The sequence below is a fragment of the Podarcis raffonei genome, chromosome 6 (genome assembly GCF_027172205.1).
Source record: "Podarcis raffonei isolate rPodRaf1 chromosome 6, rPodRaf1.pri, whole genome shotgun sequence".
Taxonomy (NCBI): domain Eukaryota; kingdom Metazoa; phylum Chordata; class Lepidosauria; order Squamata; family Lacertidae; genus Podarcis; species Podarcis raffonei.
Window position 1 is genome coordinate 64,173,913 of NC_070607.1, and position 24,482 is coordinate 64,198,394.

A 24,482-nucleotide genomic window follows, 5' to 3' on the forward strand; every position below is an offset into this window, starting at 1 on the left:
AAGTACCAAGTGATTTTGAGAGAATTTCAAACTAAACGGAAGTTTCACTGCAAAGAGAGAGGGACTGACCAAGTGCATGTGTTGTGTTCATTTATCTTTCCTTCATTTAGCTCTTTCACACAATGCTGGCATTTGAGCTTTAGATCTGTAGTGATTGTAACATGAGCAGCACAGTTCTCATGATATGTTTGCAAGGGGCATTTCTGAGCAATCGGATGCAATCTTTCAGTTCATCCAAAGGTCACAGAGTGTCCATATTCAGTTGCCATTTGCTCTTGGTCTCTTTACACTGTGTTATCAGACAGTCGTGTGACTGGAGGCCTCCATATGGAGGTCTTCTCCATTTGTGGGGGTGCTGCTGACAATGAGGGTCCTGCATATTATGACCCCACAGAACCTAGTCTTATCATCCCCTACTGACACTCCCGTATCTGTCTGTGAGGTTTAACTGGAGATTATGGGACACACTACTCCATGTTCAGAGCCCACAGGTTCTCAGAGGGTCCAGATTGTGCAGCTGCTCTTATTGTGTTGATATGTGTAAGCTGTTGTATAATAACAGTTTTCATACACTTTCTAAATAGCTGCTTCACCACTTTGATGCATGACCAGATTAGCCACTCTTGTTGTTGTTTCAACAGACATATACCACACAGCAGGGTGTGAGCAGTCCAGGCATGAGAAAATAAGCCTAGTTTTTTTAAAAAAAAGTTTTAAGAGCTATAATGGAGCATTTTGTATTTCTTAATTTTCTTCTGCATTTTTTTTTGGGGGGGGAGACAGAAAAGCATTTATATAAACTCACATACTGCTCATATAAACTAAGATATATATTTTTAATGCATCCTATAGGAACATTTTATTATGAAGCATTGCATTATGAAATATATTGTATGTATATTTATGTGTGTTATAAACATCTACCATTTAGAAAAGGGGCAGCTTGCTGCATCTAGTTTCTGTAGCTCTAGTGTGGTGGATTCCAGATGGACTACAACTCCCATCAGTTTGTATTGGTTGGGGCTGCTGTGAATTGCGGTCTGAAACATCTGGAGGCGATCACATTGGAGGAGACAGTTATAAAAAAATAAAGGGAGGGAAGGGGTCCTGGACCTTTAAAAACACTTGCACAGAAGAGTACCATTCACAAGTACTGTATTTTATCATATACGGTATGTTATTAAAATTGTCAAAGATTTCAAACACTTGATTAAAACGGCAATAAAAAATAATGCAACATTATAAATACAAAGGCTAAAATGGAAGCAGCAGCCATAAAACAGAACAAGCGTTAAATACAGGAGTGCATTAAAGTTACTCATTCAATGCCTGGACAAATAAATACATGAAAGTCTGCATTCCAGGTACCAAAGTGAGCCTCTGGCAAGCTAACGTGCATGGAGAGTTTTCCAAAGCTGCAGTGTCGCAACCATCAGGCTCTCCACCTTCTGTGGATGCCACTTTCGAAAGGACCTTGGAGACAGGGCTGCTGATTGCAAACAATCCATTTAATAAAATACCCTTCCCGTGAAGAGCTTTTTCCTGACCCACTGGTGCCAAGATGTACCCACTTGAAAGTGCAAGGACCTTAGCAATGGGCTTCCCTTGCTCCCTTGCCGCTGCCTTCCATCTTTCTTTTGTCTAAGGTTCTGCACTTGATCTTTGTGTGTGACTTTCAATCAGTCAGAGCCCTAATGGCCACAGCCTCACAATCTCTCTTAATTTCAAGCATATTAGTACTGCATGCAATCAGCCAATCATGCTAGTTGCCCCCTCAGCAGTGCTAGGAATGTGAGAAGGGCATGTATAATGATAGGTACAGAGCAGAAAGCGCTTTGCTTGATTGCCCTTTGGCCAGTGTTAAATCATTTCAATGCATGCAAACTGTGCACTGCAAAGCACCAAAGCCATGTGACAAGCCCTGTGCAGGATGATTCTGCCAGAACTTAAAGAGTTGAGGGCACGTTTTTTAGTCTGGAGCTCCCAGTTGCTGTGAGCAGCACTGTTGAAAGGACAGAGAGTTAGGGCTACAAGTTTTCAAATAAAGCATGTATATAAATATCATGCCTGAGACTATAAATTTCCATCTGAATCTGGTAACATTAGGTCAGGAGGTTTTAGTCTTTGCCATGGGATTTCTAGTATGTACGCCTATACTCTGTGTGGCTCCTCCTTTTCCCCAGCTGGAAACTCTTATGCACACTTCTCATTTTTGGGTCAATGGCTTGTATACTTTATGGGGCAGAGTGTGCATATACCGTATGTGTATCTACATTAAGAGTCTGACTGTGAACCTCTGCTTGGTTCAGATGTTCAGTGTTAGTGCTCAGTTAAATAGATCTCCTCCCCTTTTCCAGCTCCAATCAGAATTAGGCAGAGTAAGACTCTTCATTAAGTCAGAACTCTGGCTTGGCTCAATCAAGTTTAACACCCTCTTTAAATTGGTTAAAATTCATGCAAGCACCCCTGCACGGTTTCAGGATTAAGACATACAGAATAATCAAAATAACAAATCCTAACCAGTAGATGAAGTAGTATTAAATTAGCAAATAGCTGAGGTCAAATGTGTCTTTGGGAGCAAGACACATTTCTATTCCTTTGCAAAAAATTTTTGCCAGAGTTTGCCAAGAAGAACAAGCAAATCAGCAGTGCAGATTTGCATCAGTGAGTTTGGAAAAAAATATCCCAACAATCCTTTAAATTACTTCCAGTGGCTGTGATATCTAATACAAACAATGGAGATTTGATCACGTAGGCACTGCTGTTTTCATACATTTCATGAAGAAGAGGAGCAGGTGAAGTTCAAATGCACTCTCCGGAGAATGAAAATATTTCACAGGGCAAGTCACTATTGTGATGTTTAATTTTATCCTAGGTGGGCTGGCTTAAAACTGTTTGTGGAGAGGAATGCTGCCAGGTTAAAAGCTGCGACCTGATAGCTCCCCTGGGTTGCCCTACCACCCACTCCTGCTCATCATGCTTTCTCCGGTGTGGCATGCTCAGCACAGGATGCTCCAAGGAGCAGTTCACCTGGCTACCACCTCCCATCACCTGCTTTGCTCCTCTTGGGGTTGCAGACACAGGGAAGTGCCCCAGCTGGGACGGAGCGTTGGTGGGTAGACTAGCTAGTTGGCAGCTGCCTCCTTGCTTGCTCCCTGTCTCCTTGCTTAGTGGGGTTTGGTTGTGTTCTGTGCTACTGTTGCCTGTAAGGGGATGAGATTCCTGGCTGGCTAGGCCCACCATGAGTCCACTTCAGGGTACTGGGAGGCAACAGGCTAACTGCCTGTTGCTTAATTGAAAATGGAACTGAGAGGAAGTGGGGATGGCAAATAGTTCAGAAAGACCCTGAGTTGAGCTGGGCAGCCTATGAAGAGCCTCGGACTGAGGTAGGCTGTTTTCTGACATCCCAAATCAAGGTCAGAATTTATGTAAAAAGTTGGGTCTCAGTAGGTGCTCCATTAACTTTTTTGTGGTTGAGTGGGCAATGGATCTGTGTTGGTCATAGGATTACCATTGAAAAAGTACATGAAAACCACTTGTTTCAACACGCATGAATTCACAAGAACGCATTTAGAAGTCATCTTGTGTACACCTGGTTCCGTGCTGGATTCGGCTGTTCCCTCTCCCCAACATTCCTCCTCATGAGATTATTCTTGCGTGAGAAGGGAGTGTGAGGCTCTGCTTCCTGGTTCTTTTCCTTCTGTTGCAATTCTCATAGCCCTCTATGTGTTGGGAGCTTATTCTATTCTAGGCTCCCCTTGTGAGTTCTGAATAAGCTTGTAGCTAGAATCATATAAAATTGGGTCACTAAAAGGATCCCAAATGGCTGTGAGTCAACATTTTCCTTATTAGTTTGGAAATTCATGCAGGACCTTTTTACACTACCACTTTGCAAGTGGATCTCACCATTGTCTGACTAGAAAAATGTGAAGAAGGCTGTTTGAATTGAACATTAGTCTCTGTAATGTCTGTGTCAGTGATTCCCATGCCATAACATGACTTGCATGTTGTGAGACCTTACAAAAAAATTATCTGAGAATGGGGAAAAATTGGAAGGGTTTGTGATTGTGCTTGTACAACTGAGTGCCCACCTGTCAAGGCTTGAATCGGTCAGCAACAAAATATATCACCCGAGGCCAGTTTTTATTCAAGAAAACAAACCACAGAGCTCCAGCCTAGTGGTCTCAGCAACTCTTCCTAGGAGGTCCTGCCCTGATGAAGCAGTTGCAAGCACCCTTTTCTAAGACTTCTCCTTTTCAGGGTTTAACCCACACAGTCTCAAACTGTGTCTGTGCACAACTAACCTCTTTTCATTTTTCTATGTGTTCTTGGAGACCAAGGGGGAAGGGTTCTGGTCTCAGCAGGAGGGGGAGGCTCCCTGGATTCTTCAGCAAGCTTTTGACCCCCTCCTTTCCAGCCTCTGCTTCAGCCTCAGACTCTGAACTATATTTTGTCACAGACTCTTCTTGCTCACTAAACCCTGTCACCTGCTGCTGACACCTCCTCCTCATAGCCTGCTCCTTCTCCCTCTGACCGCTCATCATTGTCCCACCACCACTCCCCTGGTTCTGGGCCTTCCTTCCCATGGGGGTGTCAGTATATGGAAACATCACAGCTGCAAACAGCCAGATTGTTGACATCACATGATGTGTCTATCTGTGGGAAAGAAGAATTTCCCAGGAAGTTCACAGGCTGGAAAAGTCTCTGTGAAGAGTGTAATTTGAAACCTTCCATGTGCGCATGTACAGGAAGTTTGTTAGACGTACTGGAAGAACTGAACTGAAAGGACGTGTTTGTCTGTAGTGCTGTAATGTCAGAAATAAACATCATGTAAATAGATTTCTGACTACTTTTCTTTCCCCTGCGGAAGCAGGAGGAGGGGGTGTGCATTTCCCCACGCTTGGGAAAATGTCGCCTATCAAAATTTCCCTGATCTGTCTGGATGTCAGGCAGAGGAGGTTACCGGTAAGCAAGCTCCGAGGACAGTGAGAGGGGTCAGCCTCTGTGGAGGGGGCTTGCAAACCCTGGCTGGTGCCTCCCACCACTTCTCTGCATCCAGCCAGTCCATGGCATCACCATAATAGCATAGCTATAAGACAGCAGGCGCTGGGGAGTAGGGCTATAAGAAGGCAGCAAGTTCCAATCCAACCTGTATTCATCATAATCCACATGGTTTCTGCTCTGCTGCAGTTCAGTTTCTGGCAAATACTGTGTTAGCCATCTCACAATCTGCTAGTTAACATAAGTTATGCAATTTATGAAACTATTCATGTAACTTGCATTCATTTCAATGTAAAGGAAATGTCAAAAACAATGTATTCAAAGTAATGAATTATGTATCATTTGCATATTTAAAACAACATCAATGCGAATGAATACAGATTATATTGGCTGGATTGAGTTCCGTTCCTGACCACAGGTGAACATACAACCTGCAGCCTTTCCACTTCCCTTTGCTGTTTTTGTCAGAATCCTCCAGCATCTCTACTGAGGGGATGGTGCAGTTGGTCATCAAGTAAATGGCATCCATTGAGACGCATAGCTCTTCTCATATTAAGCAACAAGCCCTCTTGCTAATGTGGCCCTAATTTTGTCCCCATGCTCCTCACAGATGAATTGAACAAGGGCAACACTGAGTCTGTGGGGGATGAAACCAGCAGGCACTGCCATACCCTGGGCTACATCTAAGTAAAAAAGTAGGCAAGGAAAGGCTCTCTGAGGGCAGGTGGGGGTTGGTAGGGCAATGCCTCATCCACTGTAATGGATCGGCCCCCCACTACTGGCCTTGCTTAACAAATACAACTCAGTAACATGGTGCATACACAAACTATGCTCCCCCTTCTGTGCATTCGCTACAGCCGTTTCAGAGTTTGGAAGGAGATTAGTTCTCATCCAAGAAGCCTTTCAGGCAGCCTCATAGCAAATACTGTACTGTGATTCCTGAAGAACAAGCAAATTAGAATAGTGGGCCACAATAAAACAAGAGTTTAAGAATTGCTGTCATAGAACGACAGATTAAAATGCTTACAGATAAATCATTAGAGATCCAGTGTTATGTTTTGACAAGGAACAGTTGTGAGCTGGCCCTGTGCCCAGGAAGGGCTCTCCATCACCACAAACAACATACACTCGCTCTCCAGCTCCCTGTTAATAAATTCTGATTGGGCACTAAAGTTTTACAGCTTCTGTGGTTGTTCACTCTGGACCCCGTTAAATCGCAGCAGGTGATATACAAGGCTGTGAATTGTCGTTTCCCCCCCCATCCCTAGTAAATGGAGACTGCACAGGCAAGAAGACTCTATGCTCTGCGACTGCTTGCTGTCCCTTAACATTTCTACATCCTTATTCATGGGACTGAAACTGCATTGGTCACGCTGGTCAGTGATCTCCAGTGGGCTAGGGACAAAGGTGAAAGCTGTTTTCTAGTTCTGCTGGATCTCTCAGTGGCCTTTGATACCATTGACCATGAAATCCTTCTGGACCGCCTAGAGGAGCTGGGAGCTGGGGGCATTGTTATACAGTGGTTCCGCTCCTTCCTCCTGGGCCGTGTCCGGAAAATGGTGTTGGAGGATGAGTGTTCAGATCCCTGGGCTCTCACTTGTGGGGTGAATGAGGGTTCCATCCTTCCCCCCCATGCTTTTAAACAACTATATAAAGCTACTGGGAGAGATCATCAGGGGGTTTGGGCTGGGTGTTCATCAGTATGTGGATGATACCCAGCTCTACCTCTCTTTTAAATCTGAACCAGTGAGGGCGGTGGATATCCTGTGTGAGTGTCTGGATGTGGTTGGAGGATGGATGGCAGCTATAGGCTTGCCGTAGGATCTGGCGCTCTGGACAGCAGGCAAAAAAAGAAAGGAAACAAAATGCAAGAAGAACATTAGGTGCTAGAAATGCTCTTTACAATAAGCTCAACCTGTTTTGGGAAAAATCACTTCCGCAAGGGCCCATTTTTAACATCCAAGGTATAGAGCAGTTTGACTGTGATCCCCATATAGATGTATTCCAGCTGGAGTTACATGAATGGACACACCCCTTTCACCTGTTGCCCTTTAGCTGCTGCTCTCGGCCAGTCATTTTGTAGGGTCCAGAAAGAACTGGAAAATGTTCCTAGCAGCAAGCTGCCTGGTTCATCCTCTTCACCCCAATCTGCCTCATAGAACGTGACACAGTGCAAATGTCCCATTTATCCTATGAGTGGGCTACCCTGGTAAAAACAGCTGCCACCACTGTCCTCAAGGGAAGAAGGGAAGATTAATACCTGACAGTCTTGCAACTAAGGAGGACAGAATGCTGGACTAGGCAGGTCTTTGGTTTCCTTCAGCAGCGATCTTTTATCACTATCCTGCCTTCCAAAATTTCTGTTCAGGTGTTCAACCCTTCAAAGAGAGGACTGTCCTCTGTAAAATAGGCACCCATGATGTTAGCTGAAATATGAGGACGGCAGGAGAGGGACCGTTAATAATATTTATTATTATTATTATTATTATTATTATTATTATTATTATTGTTATTGTTATTATTATTATTAAAAACCCACTGTTTCTGCAAAGAGGATTAGCCTCTGTTTACAAGCTACTGTATGTGTTATTCTAGAGTTTTGTCTTGGGCAGTACGATTCACTGGTGCTTTTAGACAGACTCTGTCCACTGTAAATTTAAGTAGCTGTTTGTTTGTTTTCATTTTTTAGATGCCCTGATGTTTGCCCTTCTTTGCAAATACCGAGTCTATATGAGATTGGCCAATGCACAGACAATAGCTGTGAAGCCCCAGTAGGAGGTAAGTATCATTATTCAAATACTTATTTCTATTATTTCACAAGAAAGCCTGTTGTTAAAAAGCTGAATGAATCTTGGCAAAAGGTGTGTTTTTTAAAGTGGCAGGAATCTATTTGGAACACACAGATCTTCCTTTATGCCACCAATTCCCTTTTCCTGGGCTGAATTTTGGACCAACTTATTTTGGCACCAAAAAGAAGCTCATTTTGCTCCGAAGTTATTTGGACTATATTTGTACAACTACTTGTGAAAAGAGAAAATACAAACATAGTCGTTGTGTGCTATGGACTACTGCAATGCGCTCTATGTGGGGCTACCTTTGAAGGTGACCTGGAAACTACAACTAATCCAGAATGCGGCAGCTAGACTGGTGACTGGGGGCGGCCGCCGAGACCACGTAACACCGGTCTTGAAAGACCTACACTGGCTCCCAGTACGTTTCCGAGCACAATTCAAAGTGTTGGTGTTGACCTTTAAAGCCCTAAACAGTGTCGGCCCAGTATACCTGAAGGAGCGTCTCCACCCCCATCATTCTGCCCGGATGCTGAGGTCCAGTGCTGAGGGCCTTCTGGCGGTTCCCTCATTGTGAGAAGCAAAGCTACAGGGAACCAGGCAGAGGGCCTTCTCCGTAGTGGCGCCCGCCCTGTGGAACGCCCTCCCATCAGATGTCAAAGAGAAAAACAACTACCTGACATTCAGAAGACATCCGGGACTTTAATTTACATTTGCTTGAAAGTAAATCCTGGTTTATCAGGATCCCCAATTGTGCCATATGCTCCACTCATTTAGTTTTGAAATGCTGAAATATGTTAAAATAAAGCTTGTTTGTTCCAGAAACAGCAACTTGATCTAGTCTGAGATGCTGGGATTTTTCTGACCTGTAGATCCATGACATGTGGATCTTAATGCAATTTCTTTTTCCTTGGCAGAATGAGTGAGAGGGACATCCGAAGCTTGAGCAAAGGGATATTGGTGCTCTCTCTCTGCCTTATAACACTATGGGGAAGGCTGACTCTGGCCTCATCACACCACAGAAGCCATTCAGGTAGGCCAAACAATCTCTCTTGAATCTCCCCTTGTTTCTTATTGCAGCGTTTTGACTAAAAGTGTGTGCGCAGGATTAGACTTCTTGCATCTCCAGACCTTCTGAGGACTTGCAAGATGCTACCAACTGGACTTCTGAAGAAGGTTCAGTTTTTTATGTTGAGAGGTTTAGAGCAGGAGTCACCCGTGTGTCCAGAAGTACCTCCTATGGCACCTGCAAGAAGTCTCCATAAATACTCCTCAGAAATCTACAGTGCAGCAGAGATTGTTTTCTCTTCCAGTTCAGTTGCTGTTTACACTGGTTTGGCTTCTCCTATACACAGCATCCATTTTGTGACTGGTGCCCTTGGTACTTTCTCAGAATTTCAAGTCTGTTCAAAATTCCAGGTGTGAGGGGTGTACTCAGATGTACTCTAGAGGCAGAACACCACCATTATTTTAGAATTCTTTCTCAGAGCATGCTCTCTCAATGCTATAACAGCTGCATAAAGCCAGCAGGTATTTGACACTGGGCACAGAGGGAGGGGGAAGCCAGCCACTTACTGAACTCAGTAAAAATGAACCTCAGACCCTCATCCCTTCCTCCTCTCTGCAAAAGGCCATTTTAATGATTGGAGAAGGTAGAAGAAACGACATTACATAGGTTCTTGCCTCAGCACTGTCTCCTGCTGGGTGGAGTTCACATGAGCACATGAGGTTTGGCACCTGCCAAGTCTCAAAGAAGAGCCTGGCTGCAGGGTGATTTCCTAGCTGCCCAAGCCAAGAAAGGCATTGGCAAATTGCAAGTGTGTCTTAGGAAAAAAGGTGCACAAACTTCAGAACCCTTGAGTTTTTCCTCAACATAAACCTCCTTTCTGAGACAGACTCAAGCCCCTTTCACACCTAAAATGTGCATTGTGGAGAATGGTGAGCAGCATTGCAGCAGCAGGCTTAGTCCCTGAATGACAGACATTCATTGTAATATTTGAAATGACTCCCACATATGTGATTGTACACATGGGCAGCTTTTCTCTGCTCGCTTGGTAGTCCTGTTTTTCCAGGGTTTCCAAATGCATGGACAGAGTCATCTGTGTCTGCAGTTGTTCTCATAGTAGTGTTTTCAGAAACTACAACGAATGTGCATGGGGTGGCTGGGTAGAACTTGCTGGAATGCTGCAGGCACTCTCCCATTTGTGCTTATTGTACCTGATATAGCCTCTGAAAATGACATCAGGCAAATGCAACTCCCAAGTGGACATCTCTGCGACAGAGCTCAATGTTCCATGTGCAGAGAAGGGTCTTCTCCCTGCAAGAAGTTCAGTCACTTTGCTGCAATCAGTATCTGGTTGACCACTGTGAAAACTGGCTGGTGGATGAGATGAGCCTTTGGCATGGTCTAGCGGGGCTCTTCTTATGCTATTATTGTGTTTTAAATGGAATGCAAAACTCAGCAAAATCTGATTCAGCTAATGATTTATCATGGATGTGCAGGTGATAACTGCTTTGCTTCTCCCTTGCTGTCGGTGGGAGCAATAAACATGACCTCTGACTTAGCTTTATGCTCAAACCAGGGTTGCTCCAAACAAACCATGGTGTGTAGTCAAGGTGTGTTATTGAGAGTTAAGAGTTTGAGCAAAATAAACCACTATTCCTGGTTCAGATGTCAGGATACTCCAGGTATTGTGTATTATTGCTTGTGCTAGGCGAGGAGCAAAGCAGAAGTCATCTCTGCTCTTGTGGTGTACCATTAACTACTGTATGGTTCACTCAGATGTGTCAACTGGGCAATAACAAACTATGGAGAACTTCTGCTCACTAAGGTATAAAACTATTGTCTGTCCCCCACCCCCCAAGCTTAGGGCTTTCAGCTGAAGCTTAGCCTTATGATATTTACATTTTGACCTGTTCATTGTGTCCAGTGGGAATACTGTAGCGACATGCCTTTTTGCCAGAACAAGTAGTAAATAAACCTCAGAAATCGACGAATGTTCCCATGATTCTTGTATTTTAGTTTTTGGATTTTAAAACTGATTCTTAGGTTTTAATTCTAAGGAACTGGAAGTGTTCTTTAGTTGGGTTAATTCTTTATTTGTGTTAGTCATAGGGCTGACTCAAGTTGCAAATCCCACAAATTTTCTTATCGTGGGTAGCCATTTGGTCATCGCTGGTATTTTCCTCGGCTGTTGACTCAGTTTTGCAGCCTGTAATTTCTGTTGCATTTCTGGCCTGGTGCTGTATATGCAGGTGGCAGTTCTTGTCAAGAGTGCTTTCTGCCTGTTCCAACTTATTTCAGCCTGCAGCCTGACTTGGAGAGATTACCACCATATGTACGTCTTTGCTGCAGCGAAGCTTGGTTAAGATTAGAAGTCATATTATGGCTTTATTCCTTGAAACGTCATCTGATGGAGAATGTGAGGAGCTTTGGTATCTGGCACTTCCACAAACTGTACCTAGTTACAAGTTTATTTTTCTGTCTATTTGAAGGTACAGTTCTAATGCTTAAAGCTGTAAACAGCTTTGAATCAGACTCCCCCCCCCCCAAATCTATCTCTCCTTGCCTTACTTGCCTTACTATCGCTAGATTTGGCCCCAAATTTTACCCTTAAATCTAAAGAATTAATTTCCTTCCTGTTCAGAGCAGCTAAACTAGTTATTGCCCAACGATGGAAGAAAGCCTCTAATATACCAATAAAGGCTTGGATTAATAACACCTGGAGCATTGCTTTATTAGAATGCCTCACATACCACTGGCAACTAATCAAAGGCATCTCCAAGAAAGATACCTTTGGCATGATTTGGTCTCCTTTTTTCTCTTTTATTGAAAAAGAACAGGATATTTTAATGCCACCATCATCACAGAGGTGCTGTGGAGGGGATATATTAATTTAAAATGTCCAGTAAACCAGATTGAGAGTATTTGGTGAGCCAACATGACAGTGACATGGGACTGAGGAATGGAGTGATGATTCTGTGATATTATGGTGATATTATGGCAGTGGATGAAGCTGTGTTGTAACTTTTGAATAAATGTGTTTTAATAAAGAGGGGGAGAGAGAGCTTTTCCTGGAGGCTTTAAAATGAGTGGCATTGCCAATTCGTGGGATGCAGGTGGCGCTGTGGTCTAAACCACTGAGCCTCTTGGGCCTGCCGATCAGAAGGTTGGCATTTGAATCCCCGCGACGGGGTGAGCTCCAGTTGTTCGGTCCCAGCTCCTGCCAACCTAGCAGTTCAAAAGCACGTCAAAGTGCAAGTAGATAAATAGGTACCGCTCCGGCAGGAAGGTAAATAGCATTTCCATGTGCTGCTCTGGTTTCACTAGAAGCGGCTTAGTCATGCTGGCCACATGACCTGGAAAAATGGTCTGCGGACCAACACCGGCTCCCTCAGCCTGTAAAGCGAGATGAGCGCCACAACCCCAGAGTCATCTGCAACTGGACGTAACTGTCAGGGGTCCCTTTACCATTTTTTATTGGCAATTCCGGCATGTTTTATAGGAGCTGCTATGCAATTATGCCAAATAAGGCAAAGGGGGTCACATGATATTCTTTCAGACTAGGACCTGCATACAAAGAACAAAACGAATAATGTCTTGAAATGTACTCAGCCTTAAAAAGCAGCGGTACAATGTGTGTTCTTTTCCTGTTAGGAATATGCATCTAGGAATAGGAATCTATACTTGACCTACTTGCTTCTGTCATTGTCAGCATGGGTCATTCCCAAGTATGCTGTTGGGTGGAGGATGAGCTTCTGCTACACATAGAGTCATCTAAACAGGGCAATGTAGAATTTAGATTTTTCAGAGGTGGGCAGTCGTGAACATAGTTAGCACACAACGGCATTAATGTGTCGTGCATGCCAAAAACCTGTCCCACTGTTTTCTGCTGTATTTGAACCGAGAGCTATGGAGCTGCAGGCAGTTGGAGTTCAGGATATGAGGACTTCAAAGGATTTCTGCCTGAGACTTGCTTCCCTAATTGCTCCATGCTACAGGGAGCAATTAAAAGTGAGTAGCTGCTCTGGTGCTCTTCCTATTCACAGGCTTGGGGGAGCCTCTTTAGTTTACCGCAGGTGCCTAAATCCCATTTCTGCTGTCTAGCATGTGTCTCGAAGTGTGGTTGGAATTTAGAGAAAGAGAGATGCATAATAAACACCTGTCTGCGGGGAATAAAGGCAAATGATGCTCCAGTCTCAGAGGTATGCCTGCATTGTAGCCATCCAATTTGCAAAAAAACAACAACAAAACATTTCTGTCATTTTCATATGCAAGTTATTTTCCACATCATTTAAAAGAGAAGTTCTATCTTTCGATGGGGAGTGCTGGTGGAACTTGGGCAAATTAATCTCCTGATTTGGATCTCAATTCCATCCACGTCTGTGGCGTACTTGCATCTCACACTGCAGTAATGCCTCTACAGTTTGTGTTTCTGCCCTTGGTTTCTGCCCATCATGGTCTGGCGTTAAGGCAATCAAGCTTGGTGACCCTTCCCTGCGTTTTGGCATAGGAACTGTGTTCTAAACTTGCTTCTGTGCATAATAAAATGGGAGGGTCATGTGCACATAGCGAGCTCTGTGAAAAGCACACAGATTATTTCCAAGATCATAGATTTGTTGAGTTGGAAGGAATCCTTAGGGTCATCTAGTCCAGCCTCCTGCAATGCAGGAATCTCAGCTAAAGTATCCATGACAGATGACCATCCAACCTCTGCTTAAAAACCTCCAAGCCCACCACATCTTCCAAGGGAGTCTATTCCACTGTCAAACAGCTCATACTGTCAGAAAGTTCTTTCTGATGTTGATTTGGAATCTCCTTTTTTTAGCTTGAATCCATTGGTTCGGGTCCTGCCTTCTGGAGCAGGAGAAAACAAGCCTGCTCCATCTTTCATTTCCTTTAAAAGTTGCAATACTCCTGGTTTTGCTCCACCCCGCTTAGGGCTATATTAATAAGTCCATACATAGGAATTACCGTATTTTTCGCTCTATAAGACGCACCAGACCACAAGACGCACCTAGTTTTTGGAGGAGAAGAACAAGAAAAAAATATTCTGAATTTCAGAAGCCAGAACAGCAAGAGGGATCATCCGCTGCACAGCGAAAGTAGCAATCCCTCTTGCTGTTCTAGCTTCTGGGATTGCTGCGCAGCCTGCATTCGCTCCATAAGACACACACACATTTCCCCTTACTTTTTAGGAGGGAAAAAGTGAGTCTTATAGAGCAAAAAATACGGTACTTACAGAAGTACTCCCATGTGTGGTGATTATTTATTTATTTATTTATTTATGTGTGTATCTATCTATTTATTTATCAAGTTCTCTGTACTATTTCTGTGGAAAATGTGGTACATAATAAACCAATAATGCACTGCATTCAGTTTTACATATGAGCACAGAAAATTGCTTTAGGCCTTCTCAGTCTGTAGATTCTTTTCAAAATCCCGTCTGCATCCAGAAGCTGCTGATTTTACCATCTGTGGAACATATTTGGGCCACACATTGATGTTTTTCAATTTAATTTTAGCAATGTAAATTTGTGCATCAAGTATATGAGGGAAGATGCAGAAGAGTTAGACTGCAGCTGCATTTGCTAATGTATGACCTTACGTAGACCCCTGTTCCACTTCTGCCATTCCCCGCTATAGATAAAACAATTCTAATCCTATAATCCCTGATATCACTGCTCACAACTAACCTATATCTCCCAGTGTGACTATTCCAAACAATCAATGAGCATTCAGCCTCTTTATCATCATGCTAACCTGCAGCCAGGTACATATGAAGATAAATGTAACAATAATAATATCATATTTGGAGAGAATGCAGAACTTGCCTACAATAGTTGCAGTTTCCACAAGTGATCTCATGGGCGTGATCCATCAGGGGATTCCTAGGAAGGAGAACAGTTGCTGTAAATGAAGATAGCCCCAGTTTTGGGAAGATTTTGCATAGGGGGAGCTGGCATTCTGTGGATAGGAAAGGCTTGCAGTATTTAGATATTCATCATATTTCCATGTCACAGCAAGCCATAAGACATAGCTTACTGTGTGATTTGCTTCCTGACGCTCCCTGCCCTTGCTAGAAGGAATCAAACCATGACTGCTGACTCAGAGTCATATCAGGAAAAAAGGGATTGAGGTTTGGTTTGCTCTGTAGCTAAGGGGTTTTTTTTTTTTGGCTTATTGATTGCAGTTTGTTTGTATTTTGAGCAAAGCCATGATCCCTGATTTGGGCAAGGTGCTGAGCTTTATTTCCACTTTGTATCATCATGGCACTAGGTGACTTAACTTCAAAGGAAGCGCCAAATGTTGGAGGGATTAGCTCTGAAGGAGAAGTGATCCTAGTATGTAATGGAGCTGATATTTTGCTACCCTGTACAGATCTGGCCTCAAAACTCTGTGAACCACCCTGACATCTTATGATGACTGGCAGTATATAAATCTAATAAGTAAAATAAAATCAGAATTAAAAATTAATTTGGTGCCCAATTCAGAAGGCAAACCCTTTTCATGAGTCCCATTGAGATTTCTTTGCAGGGCTTTTCTGAAGCGGGAGGAGGATTGGGATGAGAATGCAGAGCTTGGATCTAGGGGAAGGGCTCTGTGGTTTGGGAGGTGCTGATCTGGATGCTAGGGAGAGGTTCGGTGAGTTGCCTGGAGACAGTCACAATTCAGTATCATCAGATGCCCCAAATGTCATGGTAGATCCTCCTGATGTGATTGTGCTTCCTGAAGCTAAATTGGAGAGTGAGCTGGCTATGCTGACTCCTTCTCGAAGGATGTTGTGATGGCTAAGACCATGCAAGTAGATCCAACCTACTTGCAGGAGTGCCTGCTTGCTTGCCCAGTCCTGTGGCTCAGGACAATCACCACACGGATGACTGCTCTTCCAAAGGGAAGCTCATTTACACATCAAATGTTGGAACCAAATCTTAACATGCATCTAGCTTGTTCTTTAGAGCTCTGCTATGAACTTCTGAACCATGTAACCCAGGCTTCCTCAAACTCAGCCCTCCAGATGTTTTTAGACTACAGTTCCCACCATCCATGACCACTGCTAGCTAGGGATTATGGGAGTTGTAGGCCAAAAACATCTGGAGGGCTGAGTTTGAGGAAGCCTGGTGTTACCTGTAGCCTGATCTATGTTTCGGCATTGTAGTGATTTTTGGAATAAAGCAACAACTGAGCTGTGAGTCCAAGACAGGCAAAAACACCCAAGCAGGCTGCAATGCAGGGCCAGGGAGGGGTGTGGCTTGGAGAAAGGGGGTGGAGCCTGGGGAGAATTCCGAGCACCTGGTTAATAAGCTGGGAGGGCTGCATTTGGCCCTGGGCCTGAGATTCTCCGCTCCTGCTGGTAAATAGCTTGATTGCTTTGTGAATGTATCCACTAGATTTCCTGCTGTGGAACAGAGCACCTGTTAAAGATCTACCCACTCACCCACTCCCCACTCCTCATCGACAGTGATGGATTTTTATTAAAGTAAGAATGGTATTATGATGAGGACTAATGATCGCAAGCCAAAGCTGCTTGACTGCATCCATTTAGGCAACTTAGGCTGGATATTCATTGCCTTGCGGAGCCTAATGCCACCCCTATTTCATGTGGAAATACCTTAATCGCATTGTTTGATGTATGCATCTATTTAAATGCAGCTGCTTGTTGAAAGCAGCTCTGTGGTGCCTTCTCATTGTGCGCTGCTTGGGCCTGACTGATTGGATTCAGTTTCAGAAAACCGATTTTAGAAAAATGATTGTTCTTGAACAAGCACATGCTGAACAGGAAGGTGGCGATTAGACAAGGCGACAGATCTAAAAGCCCTAAATAGTAATCTCGTTTCCAGATTCCTAAGTAAAGAAATCTATTTTGTTTAAATGCCATAGAATTAGTGAGGGGGTCTCCCTCTCTTAGCTCACATTGAATTGGACTGGAAAATAAGTAATTATTTTATTATTATTTTTAAGGAGGGGGACATAATAGCTGACTTTCAGACCCATAGCTTTGGATATCAAATTTGGAATTGCTGTGGAAATGGGAAAAGTTGCATGTCTTAAGTAGCCCTTTTTTTCTCGTGCACTAACAGCCTGATGGAAAGGAGAGGATAGTGAATGCTGGATGTGATAGTCTGGCTTCCGCTACAGCTGGGTAAATGTTGTGGGAGGGGGAAGTGTATGGAGGCATTGGAAATGGTAGATGAGTACACTGGAAATTCTTCTCTGGGTTGGATTTTAATCCGAGACAGGTAAGAATTTGGGGGGCCTCTCATAGAATCATAGAATTGCAAAGTTGGAAGGGGCCCCAAGGGTCATCTAATCTAACCCCCTGCAATGCAGGAATCTCAACTAGTTTATACATGACAGATGGCCATCCAACCTCTCCTTTTGAAGTGACAATTATAAACCCCTGAATCTTGTAATTCTCACCTCTCCTTTGAGCAATGAGGTCAGTATCTAAGCTGGTGAACTTCACCAGCAGTTTTACTTGGAGTCAACAAAACTATTGTGCTTTTGCTGTGTAGATTTTGTACAGTGGCTCTGCATAGCCTCTAGTAGTATGTTTAAGCCGGGAACCATTGATTATGTTTATTGTAATAGGTTTTAGTATTTCTGGTCAGTTCGTAAGTAGCTTTGAGAAATTTCTATGAGTAAAGTGTCATTTCTGCCTATGGCAGGGAACAGTGCAGCTGCTCCCTTTGAGAGTCTGGATCTGGGCAAGAGTCTGTCAGTTTCAGGACCTCTACCACAGAATTTTCTAGAGGGGTCTGGGTAGCTATCCTCTATGGATGATGGCAAACAACAGAGAAATCACTCTGGTTGGAACCTGTAAGTCTAGAAAGAAACTCTTCTCCTGGAATAGAAGTTGTTGGGTTTGAAACTGTTTCAGAGAATCTTTGTACTGTGTGGCCACCCAATTCAACCAGTCCACATTTATTTATATATTTAAAATACGTTTATATTGCCTGTGGTCATACTGGATTACTGGAAAGCTGTGATTGGCAGAGAGTTTTCAGTATCTATATGTGAGATAAGATGGAATTTATGCTTACAGTCCTCACCAAGGATGGTTGATATGGTTTAGCTACAACAGCAGGAGAACCATTTTGCCAGCCCGATGGCAGACATTCATGTGCATACTTCATATAAACCGTGGCATAAAAGCTGAGTGCATGTATCATCCCCATGCAGATTATTTTAGCAATATGCTCTGCAGTTGATGTGACAAGATGATAAAAATATGTTTCCCCCCCTCTGTGCTCAGTTAAGGTGTTAGTAGTAATGAGCAGTAAAAACAGGTCTAGTTCTCTCTAGTAGCCATTTAATAATACATGTGTGAAAGGCAGAAGTGAGTTTAAAAACTTTAATTATTCATTGAATATTAGTAGTAGCAATGTGCTGTGCTGAGCACGGAATACAGATTTCTCACTTGGCCTCTAACTGGGATGGAAATGAGCGTGGGATCCTTCTATGGTAGAATTCATTATCTGATTTGATGTTTGGCTGTCAGAGAGCTAAGGAGCAGACGTTTACCACATCTCAGGTCAGTAGCCTGAAAAGCTTAGAATCATTAGCAGTGTGGTGGTAGTGCCAAAAGAAAGATGGGGGCCCCTCCAACCATATACTGAAAAGCACTGATTCTACTCTGGAATGCATAAATCATGGCAAAAATAGCATAGCCCCCATTCAGTTTGGGACCTGAATTTTGAGGTGGTCCCAATCTGACTCAGAATGATCCAGCAATGACCCAACCTGTATCCATGCCCTGAATCAAATAAAGGGGGCTTGCACAATGTTTATTTAGGGCTTTAAGCCACAATTAAGCATGTGGCTGAGAGTGGAGAGGGGAGGAGACACAGGCATCTTGTGTTTCCTTCATTACCCCATTTCCTCATCACCCAACTTTTGGCCATCCTGGCTTGTTCCAGGTGGATCTGATCCAACCTGGTGCAATTCAGGGCTACTTCAACCTCCTCCGGCTGACTTTCAGGTTGACATGAATTGGACTGATTTGGTTTGGGATCTGAGTTTTGGCTGCAACAGTTCCACAGCCCTAAAAAGCAGCCTATTGTTTGATCTAGAGCAGGGGCCCAGGGTGGCCTGGGCCTGTTTTGCTGTGGTTGGCAGAATCCAGCCTATTTCGCTGCCTGCACTGCCGCTGGCCCCACCACCACAACTGCACCTCACCTGCAGCTGCGCCTCTTCTGCTGCCACAATGCAGTGCAAGCCATGATAGTGCCATGTTAGCAGCGACTGCAAAGGTGCTGTGGCGCCAGTGGCAGTGGCGCAACAGCAGGGAGGGGGAGGCAGTCAGATCACCCCGTGGAAGTGCCAGCCTTGGCAGGGACAGACAAACTTCATGCTTGTTGAATCTAATTCATATCTTACTAGGATTCCAAGGGGTACCAGCCACTTTTTAAAATAAATAAATAAATACTAGAATTGCAAGTTTTAGATGTTTATGTATTTTAACAAGAAACCCAAGATTTACCAAGCAGAGCCAGATGGAAAAGAGAGAGATTTTGAAGAAGAGGGTTCCTTTGAGCATATTATGAGTCAAGGGAGTTGTTTTCAGTAGCAGAACTGAACTGAGATCATAATTCTTGGACTCAAAAGTCCACTCCTATTTATTTATTTCAGCAGCCTAATTTCAATGGGCAAAGTAGTTCTGTTGATGTTATTGCCATCATGGCAGACAGTCTTCCCCCTTCTCTCGAGAAGGACCAGTGACAGAGCATCAGCTTTGCATGCAATAAGGTCCCATGTTCAGTCTCTCACATCTCCCCTGCCTGACACCTTGGAGAGCTGCTCCCAGTCCTGATGTAGGCAGTACTGAACTAGATGGAACAATGGTCTGACTCGGTATAAGGCTGAAGCAAGACTGAGCAAGCAGAGGGTTCTTGCTTTGGCTGCTCCTGATGTTTATGAGGAACGAACATGTAATTCCTCCTGATGCTCAGCCTTGCTTCCATTGCTAGCCCTTCTCTTCTGGGACTAGGGGTGGAAACAGGCTACTGATCCTGTTTAAAGCAGCAGATAGAAGTGAACTAGTTGCTCCCACCTTGATCAGGCTTGCAATTGGGGGCAGGGGCAGGGGTTGCAGAGAGAAGGAAAGGCTGCTCTGCCTCCCCCCCTTTTTCCTTTGACCCAGAAAGGCATCAATAAAACTGCTAGCACAGTTGCAAAGCTAGGCAGTGTCCAGTATGGTTTCAGGTAGATAAATTAGATAAGATGGGGAACTGCATGTTGAAATTCCTGCATTGCAGGGGGTTGGACTAAGATGATTCTCATGATCCCTTCCAAATCTACAATTCTATGATTCTATGAGTAGTGTTCTGGAAGTGAAATTATCCCACACTGTATGTCAAAGGCAGAAGTGGTATTTCACACCCACTACAGACACCAGATATTTAGGGCCAACCCCAGCAAATGTTTCCATTGTTCACGCCTCAGATTCGCCAAGCATTGAATAAGTAAAACTTTTTTCAAATCAGAATGAGGCTGGCTTGTGGGAAACCACATGAAAACACAGGGGGGGGGGTTGTTTTCCGAGAAACTCTGCCTGTAGGTGCCTGTGGATCCTGGCTAACATCATGTGTTCAGGGCAGAAGTGGGAACACACTGGATCCAGATCAACCACTGAGATTAACCACTGATGTATACAGATCCAAAGACTATGTATCACACATGGGAGACAGAATCCCCCAGTGTGAGTTAAGTCTGGCAACACAGTAATTGTCTGTGCATTTCTTAAAACAATTTGTGGATGCTGCTGTTTCTGTCTGTCTGTATTTGTGTGACAAGTGATATGAGGAGCAATTGTAGATCTCTGGAGAAAGACTTTGTCCTTCCAAGTAATGGCACAAAGAACGTGTTTGGCTGCTCAGTTAAAGGTCAGTCAGAATCGGGCATGGTTTTAATTTTATTTTGTACATCCAGGCTTCAAAAGCTCTGTGCTTTTACAATGCATATATGCTCCTGCAAGATAATGTGTTTTCCCCCCAAAGTTCTGGAGGGAAAATAACAGCTAAACTGGAGTGAAAAGCATTGCATACAGTGCAGGAAATTGTCCCAGGCTCTCAAAGGGTTTCCTGCTGCTCAGCATTAAACACTCTCTGATTTGCCTTCTCAGATAGAACTGATAGGAGGTTTCTTGCAGCTCAGCAAGAAACGGAAAGGGGGGCAGTTGCAGGAGAAGAAAAAACTATTACTCTCATTATACATGCTCTCTAGAGCAGGATCCTCTCTTTGCACAGATGCATAATATGAAATGAAAGCCGCATGCAGATCACTGGAGTTTTGTGGCAATGTTAGCTGCCACTAACAAGATAGATCCAATGCCACTGTCATCTGGCCATTACCATCTATGCCCCAATGTGTGACCATGAATATACTCCCCCTGACTAGGGATGTTTCAAGAATTTGTTTTTTGCAAATATGAACCACTTGATCTGCATCTCTTCTTTATCTTATTTATTTATTAACTTTCTATACTGCCCTTCATCCAAAGATTTGAGGGCAGTTTACAATATAAAAGCACAAAAACACAAAAACACATACAATTATAACAAATGAAAATTATATTCCCCACCACAGTTTAAGAGGCCATAGATTGTTTAATTAGCCAAAGGCCTGGGAGAAGAGGAATGCTTTTTCTGGGTGCCTAAAGATATGTAACAAAGGCACAGAAAAGGCCCGTTCTGTGTTGCCATTCTCTGATCTTTTCTGGGCACACAAAGAAGGCCCTTAGATTATAGTTGCAGGATCTGGGTCAGATACATCCTTGAGCAATTGCGGTCCTGAGCTGTTTAAGGCTTTATAGGTCAAAACAAGCACTTTTAATTGTGCCTGGAGATGAATTGGCAGCCAGTGCAGTTGGGCCAGGATTATAGAATTTTGAGGCTGCAAAATAATCTCTTGAGGCTGATTCAATTTAAGCACATGGGATCCCACAACTGGATATTCTATATAATTTAAAGTCATGGCATTCCAAATTAGAGGATCAATTTGCTTGTTAATTGTACCCATTGTTATGGTATGAGGTTCCATTACATTATGCTTTTCAATTCTGGCATCATAGCCTACAGATTTAAGCTGAAAATATCCTTTTTTCAAATCACAGTATGTTTCTTTCAAAGGGAACAGCCAATATGGGTGTTATGTACTGAGTTGAATAGGATCCAAACTGCAGCAGTCTGATTGGTCCTAGAACAATAGGATCTAAAAGGCAGCAGTCTGATTGGTCCTAGAACAATAGGATTCAGAATGCAGCAGTCTGATTGGTCCTAGAACAATGCAGCAGTATGATTGGTTGGCAGGAACCACCCAATCATGCTCCAGATAGAAGTGAATCCACAACCTGATTGGCTTACAGTAGAATTCCGGAATTAGCCAATCATGTGCAGCCCATTGTGTAAATAATGTATATAAAGCAGATACTTTGAGGGGACATTCATTCATTCCTCCTCACCACTATGAGCTGAATAAAGAGCATGAAATCACTTTGCGACTCTGAGTATATTTCAATGGGGGTCCAGCAGTACCTATTTTACTTGTTTTAACAAACCCCCTAAAGTTCTTCCAATTAAAAGTAGTTATTGAGTACTCTTGTCTCATAGAAGAAGCCGTGGTTAAAGATAAACCGTCGGCAGATGTCCACTCTCTCTTAGTTAACACAACAATTTGGAACTGTACTGGAGGTGCCCAGGTAACTGCAGAAACCACCATGATGTTGCAGAATGGTTCCTCAAAAATATAATATCCATGGGTAACATTAAATTGAGGGTGACAGAGAAGCTTGGAATTCCAGGTATCATCCTTTTCCACAAAGCAATAGTTTACAGATAACTCTTCCTCTACAAAAGTCTACTTAATCAGCAGGGTTTCATCACACTGAGTGGTAGACACAATTGAAAATGGATGTGGGGGGACCAGGAACTTTTCCTTTCATGGATTGTCTCATTGGGTCTGTCAGTTCGTATTTCAGCTTCACATTACTCTTCCATCCTCAAAGCACTTCCAAAAATTAGTAATCTCCCACACCTCAAGCGTCACTTGTATTGGTCTAGGTATTATGCATTTGGGGGCATAATCTGTCCTTAAGGTGAAAAGTGTGTTGGTTCCTTGAGAGTGTTGATTAATTCTCTTGGACTACTAATATGCAGATCAGGATGCAGCTTATCCTTCAGATTTCACACTTCTCTGGATTTTGCAAAGCGCTTCTTGACTCATATCCCCCCATCAAAATGTACCTTATTTCAATACGCATATGTCACGAGATATGCATTTGAAAACCCTTTGATTAGGTTATCCCCCCCCCCTTTTCCTCCCTGCATGTGCCCCAGGTGAATGAAGAAAGGAGTGGATATTGCCATCTTGGTATGCACCCACCCAAAACATCACTGGGCAAGTGTGGCTACACAGCCTCCATTGCTGGGGGGCTCTCCAGCTGTTTTCAAATGGACACACTGAAGGGTAGTGCAGAATCAGTCTGCAATGAGCTTTTATTTTTTGGAATGAAACCAGTTTCCCAAAAAGCTCTTTTCAGGGGTAAGAAATATGCAATAAATTTAGATTGTGTGCCGATTATGTAGGAAAAAAGTACTTGGCCACCAGTGATTGCAGAATAAAACATTGTGCGTATGCAGCCCAAGTCATCTTATGATGCCGAAGCAGAGCTGGCATTTCTAAGGAGCTGATGTCAGTGGGTCTGGTCTGAGCATGACTTCGTCAAATAGCACCCATTAATTATACAACTAGCAGATAACACAAAGAGCAGATGAAAACCAGCACATGATTTTTTAAAAAAGTTAAGCTTCTACTTTTATCACATTCCACTCACCTATCTGCCAAATAATTCTTTAAATTGTCATAGTGCTGTGTAACAGCTTATCTTCCATTGTGAATCGAAACCCCTCTTTACGCTGGTTATGTGTACTTTTCGTAATGTTCCTTTCAAAACTACAGCAGACTATCTGTGCAATAAAGTTTGCACAGGGAAATAAAGTGTTCATGATTTTATGGATCCATGTTGTTATGTCTGCGGGAGCTGGAGTAAACGTGGTCTCGAGCTGCCCAAAATTAGCATGCTAGCTCTCCAGGAATAAATTTTGCTGACTGCTTAACTTCCCTTCCCTGGGAAAAGGCCTGTGCTCCACTGTCATGCCAGGTGCCTAATTTTCTTATGCCACTGCTGACCCACTTTTTTCTTATATTTTTATCCTGGTGTGGCTTGGGGCTCTTTGGTTTTTTATGGCTCCTTGCCGGAGATCTGGAGCTCATTAGCAGGTGGGAAAATGCAATTAGCCACAGAAGAATGATCTGGCAGCAGGATAAATAGCGTGCCCTGACAGCACCCACTCCAGCATAGGGAATCAGAGCAGTTTCATACCTATTCTTTATGGCCCAATCTCCTCTCTGTGTCACCTGTTTACACTGCCTATCGATTCTGTGCTCTGCACAGCCTGTTCTCCGATTGTTATTACAGCTACAGATGAAGCATGGTCTATGTATCTTTCAGAGAAGGTAGCCTGGAACAAGCCCAATTTGCTGCAGGAAGAGATGTTGAGAAGCTTGCAGTGATGACAGATTGCTTAAATTTCAAATGCCTCTCGCTTTCTAAGAAATTCTCTTCTCTCTTTCAGTCTTAGACCAAGACATTAACTAACACAAAATAGCTGTTTATGACCACTTAGTTTAAC

General features: G+C 43.4%; 1 protein-coding gene across 1 annotated transcript in view; it reads left to right on the forward strand.

Moving 5' to 3' along the window:
• Positions 1-24,482, forward strand: part of TAFA3 (TAFA chemokine like family member 3) — a 93,815-nt gene that overhangs the window by 22,835 nt on the left and 46,498 nt on the right. Inside the window, exons 2-3 of the mRNA XM_053393508.1 lie at positions 7,691-7,779; positions 8,708-8,823. Coding sequence (XP_053249483.1) covers positions 8,709-8,823 — 115 coding nt within the window. The 5' untranslated portion in view covers positions 7,691-7,779; position 8,708. The remainder of the gene's footprint in view (positions 1-7,690; positions 7,780-8,707; positions 8,824-24,482) is intronic.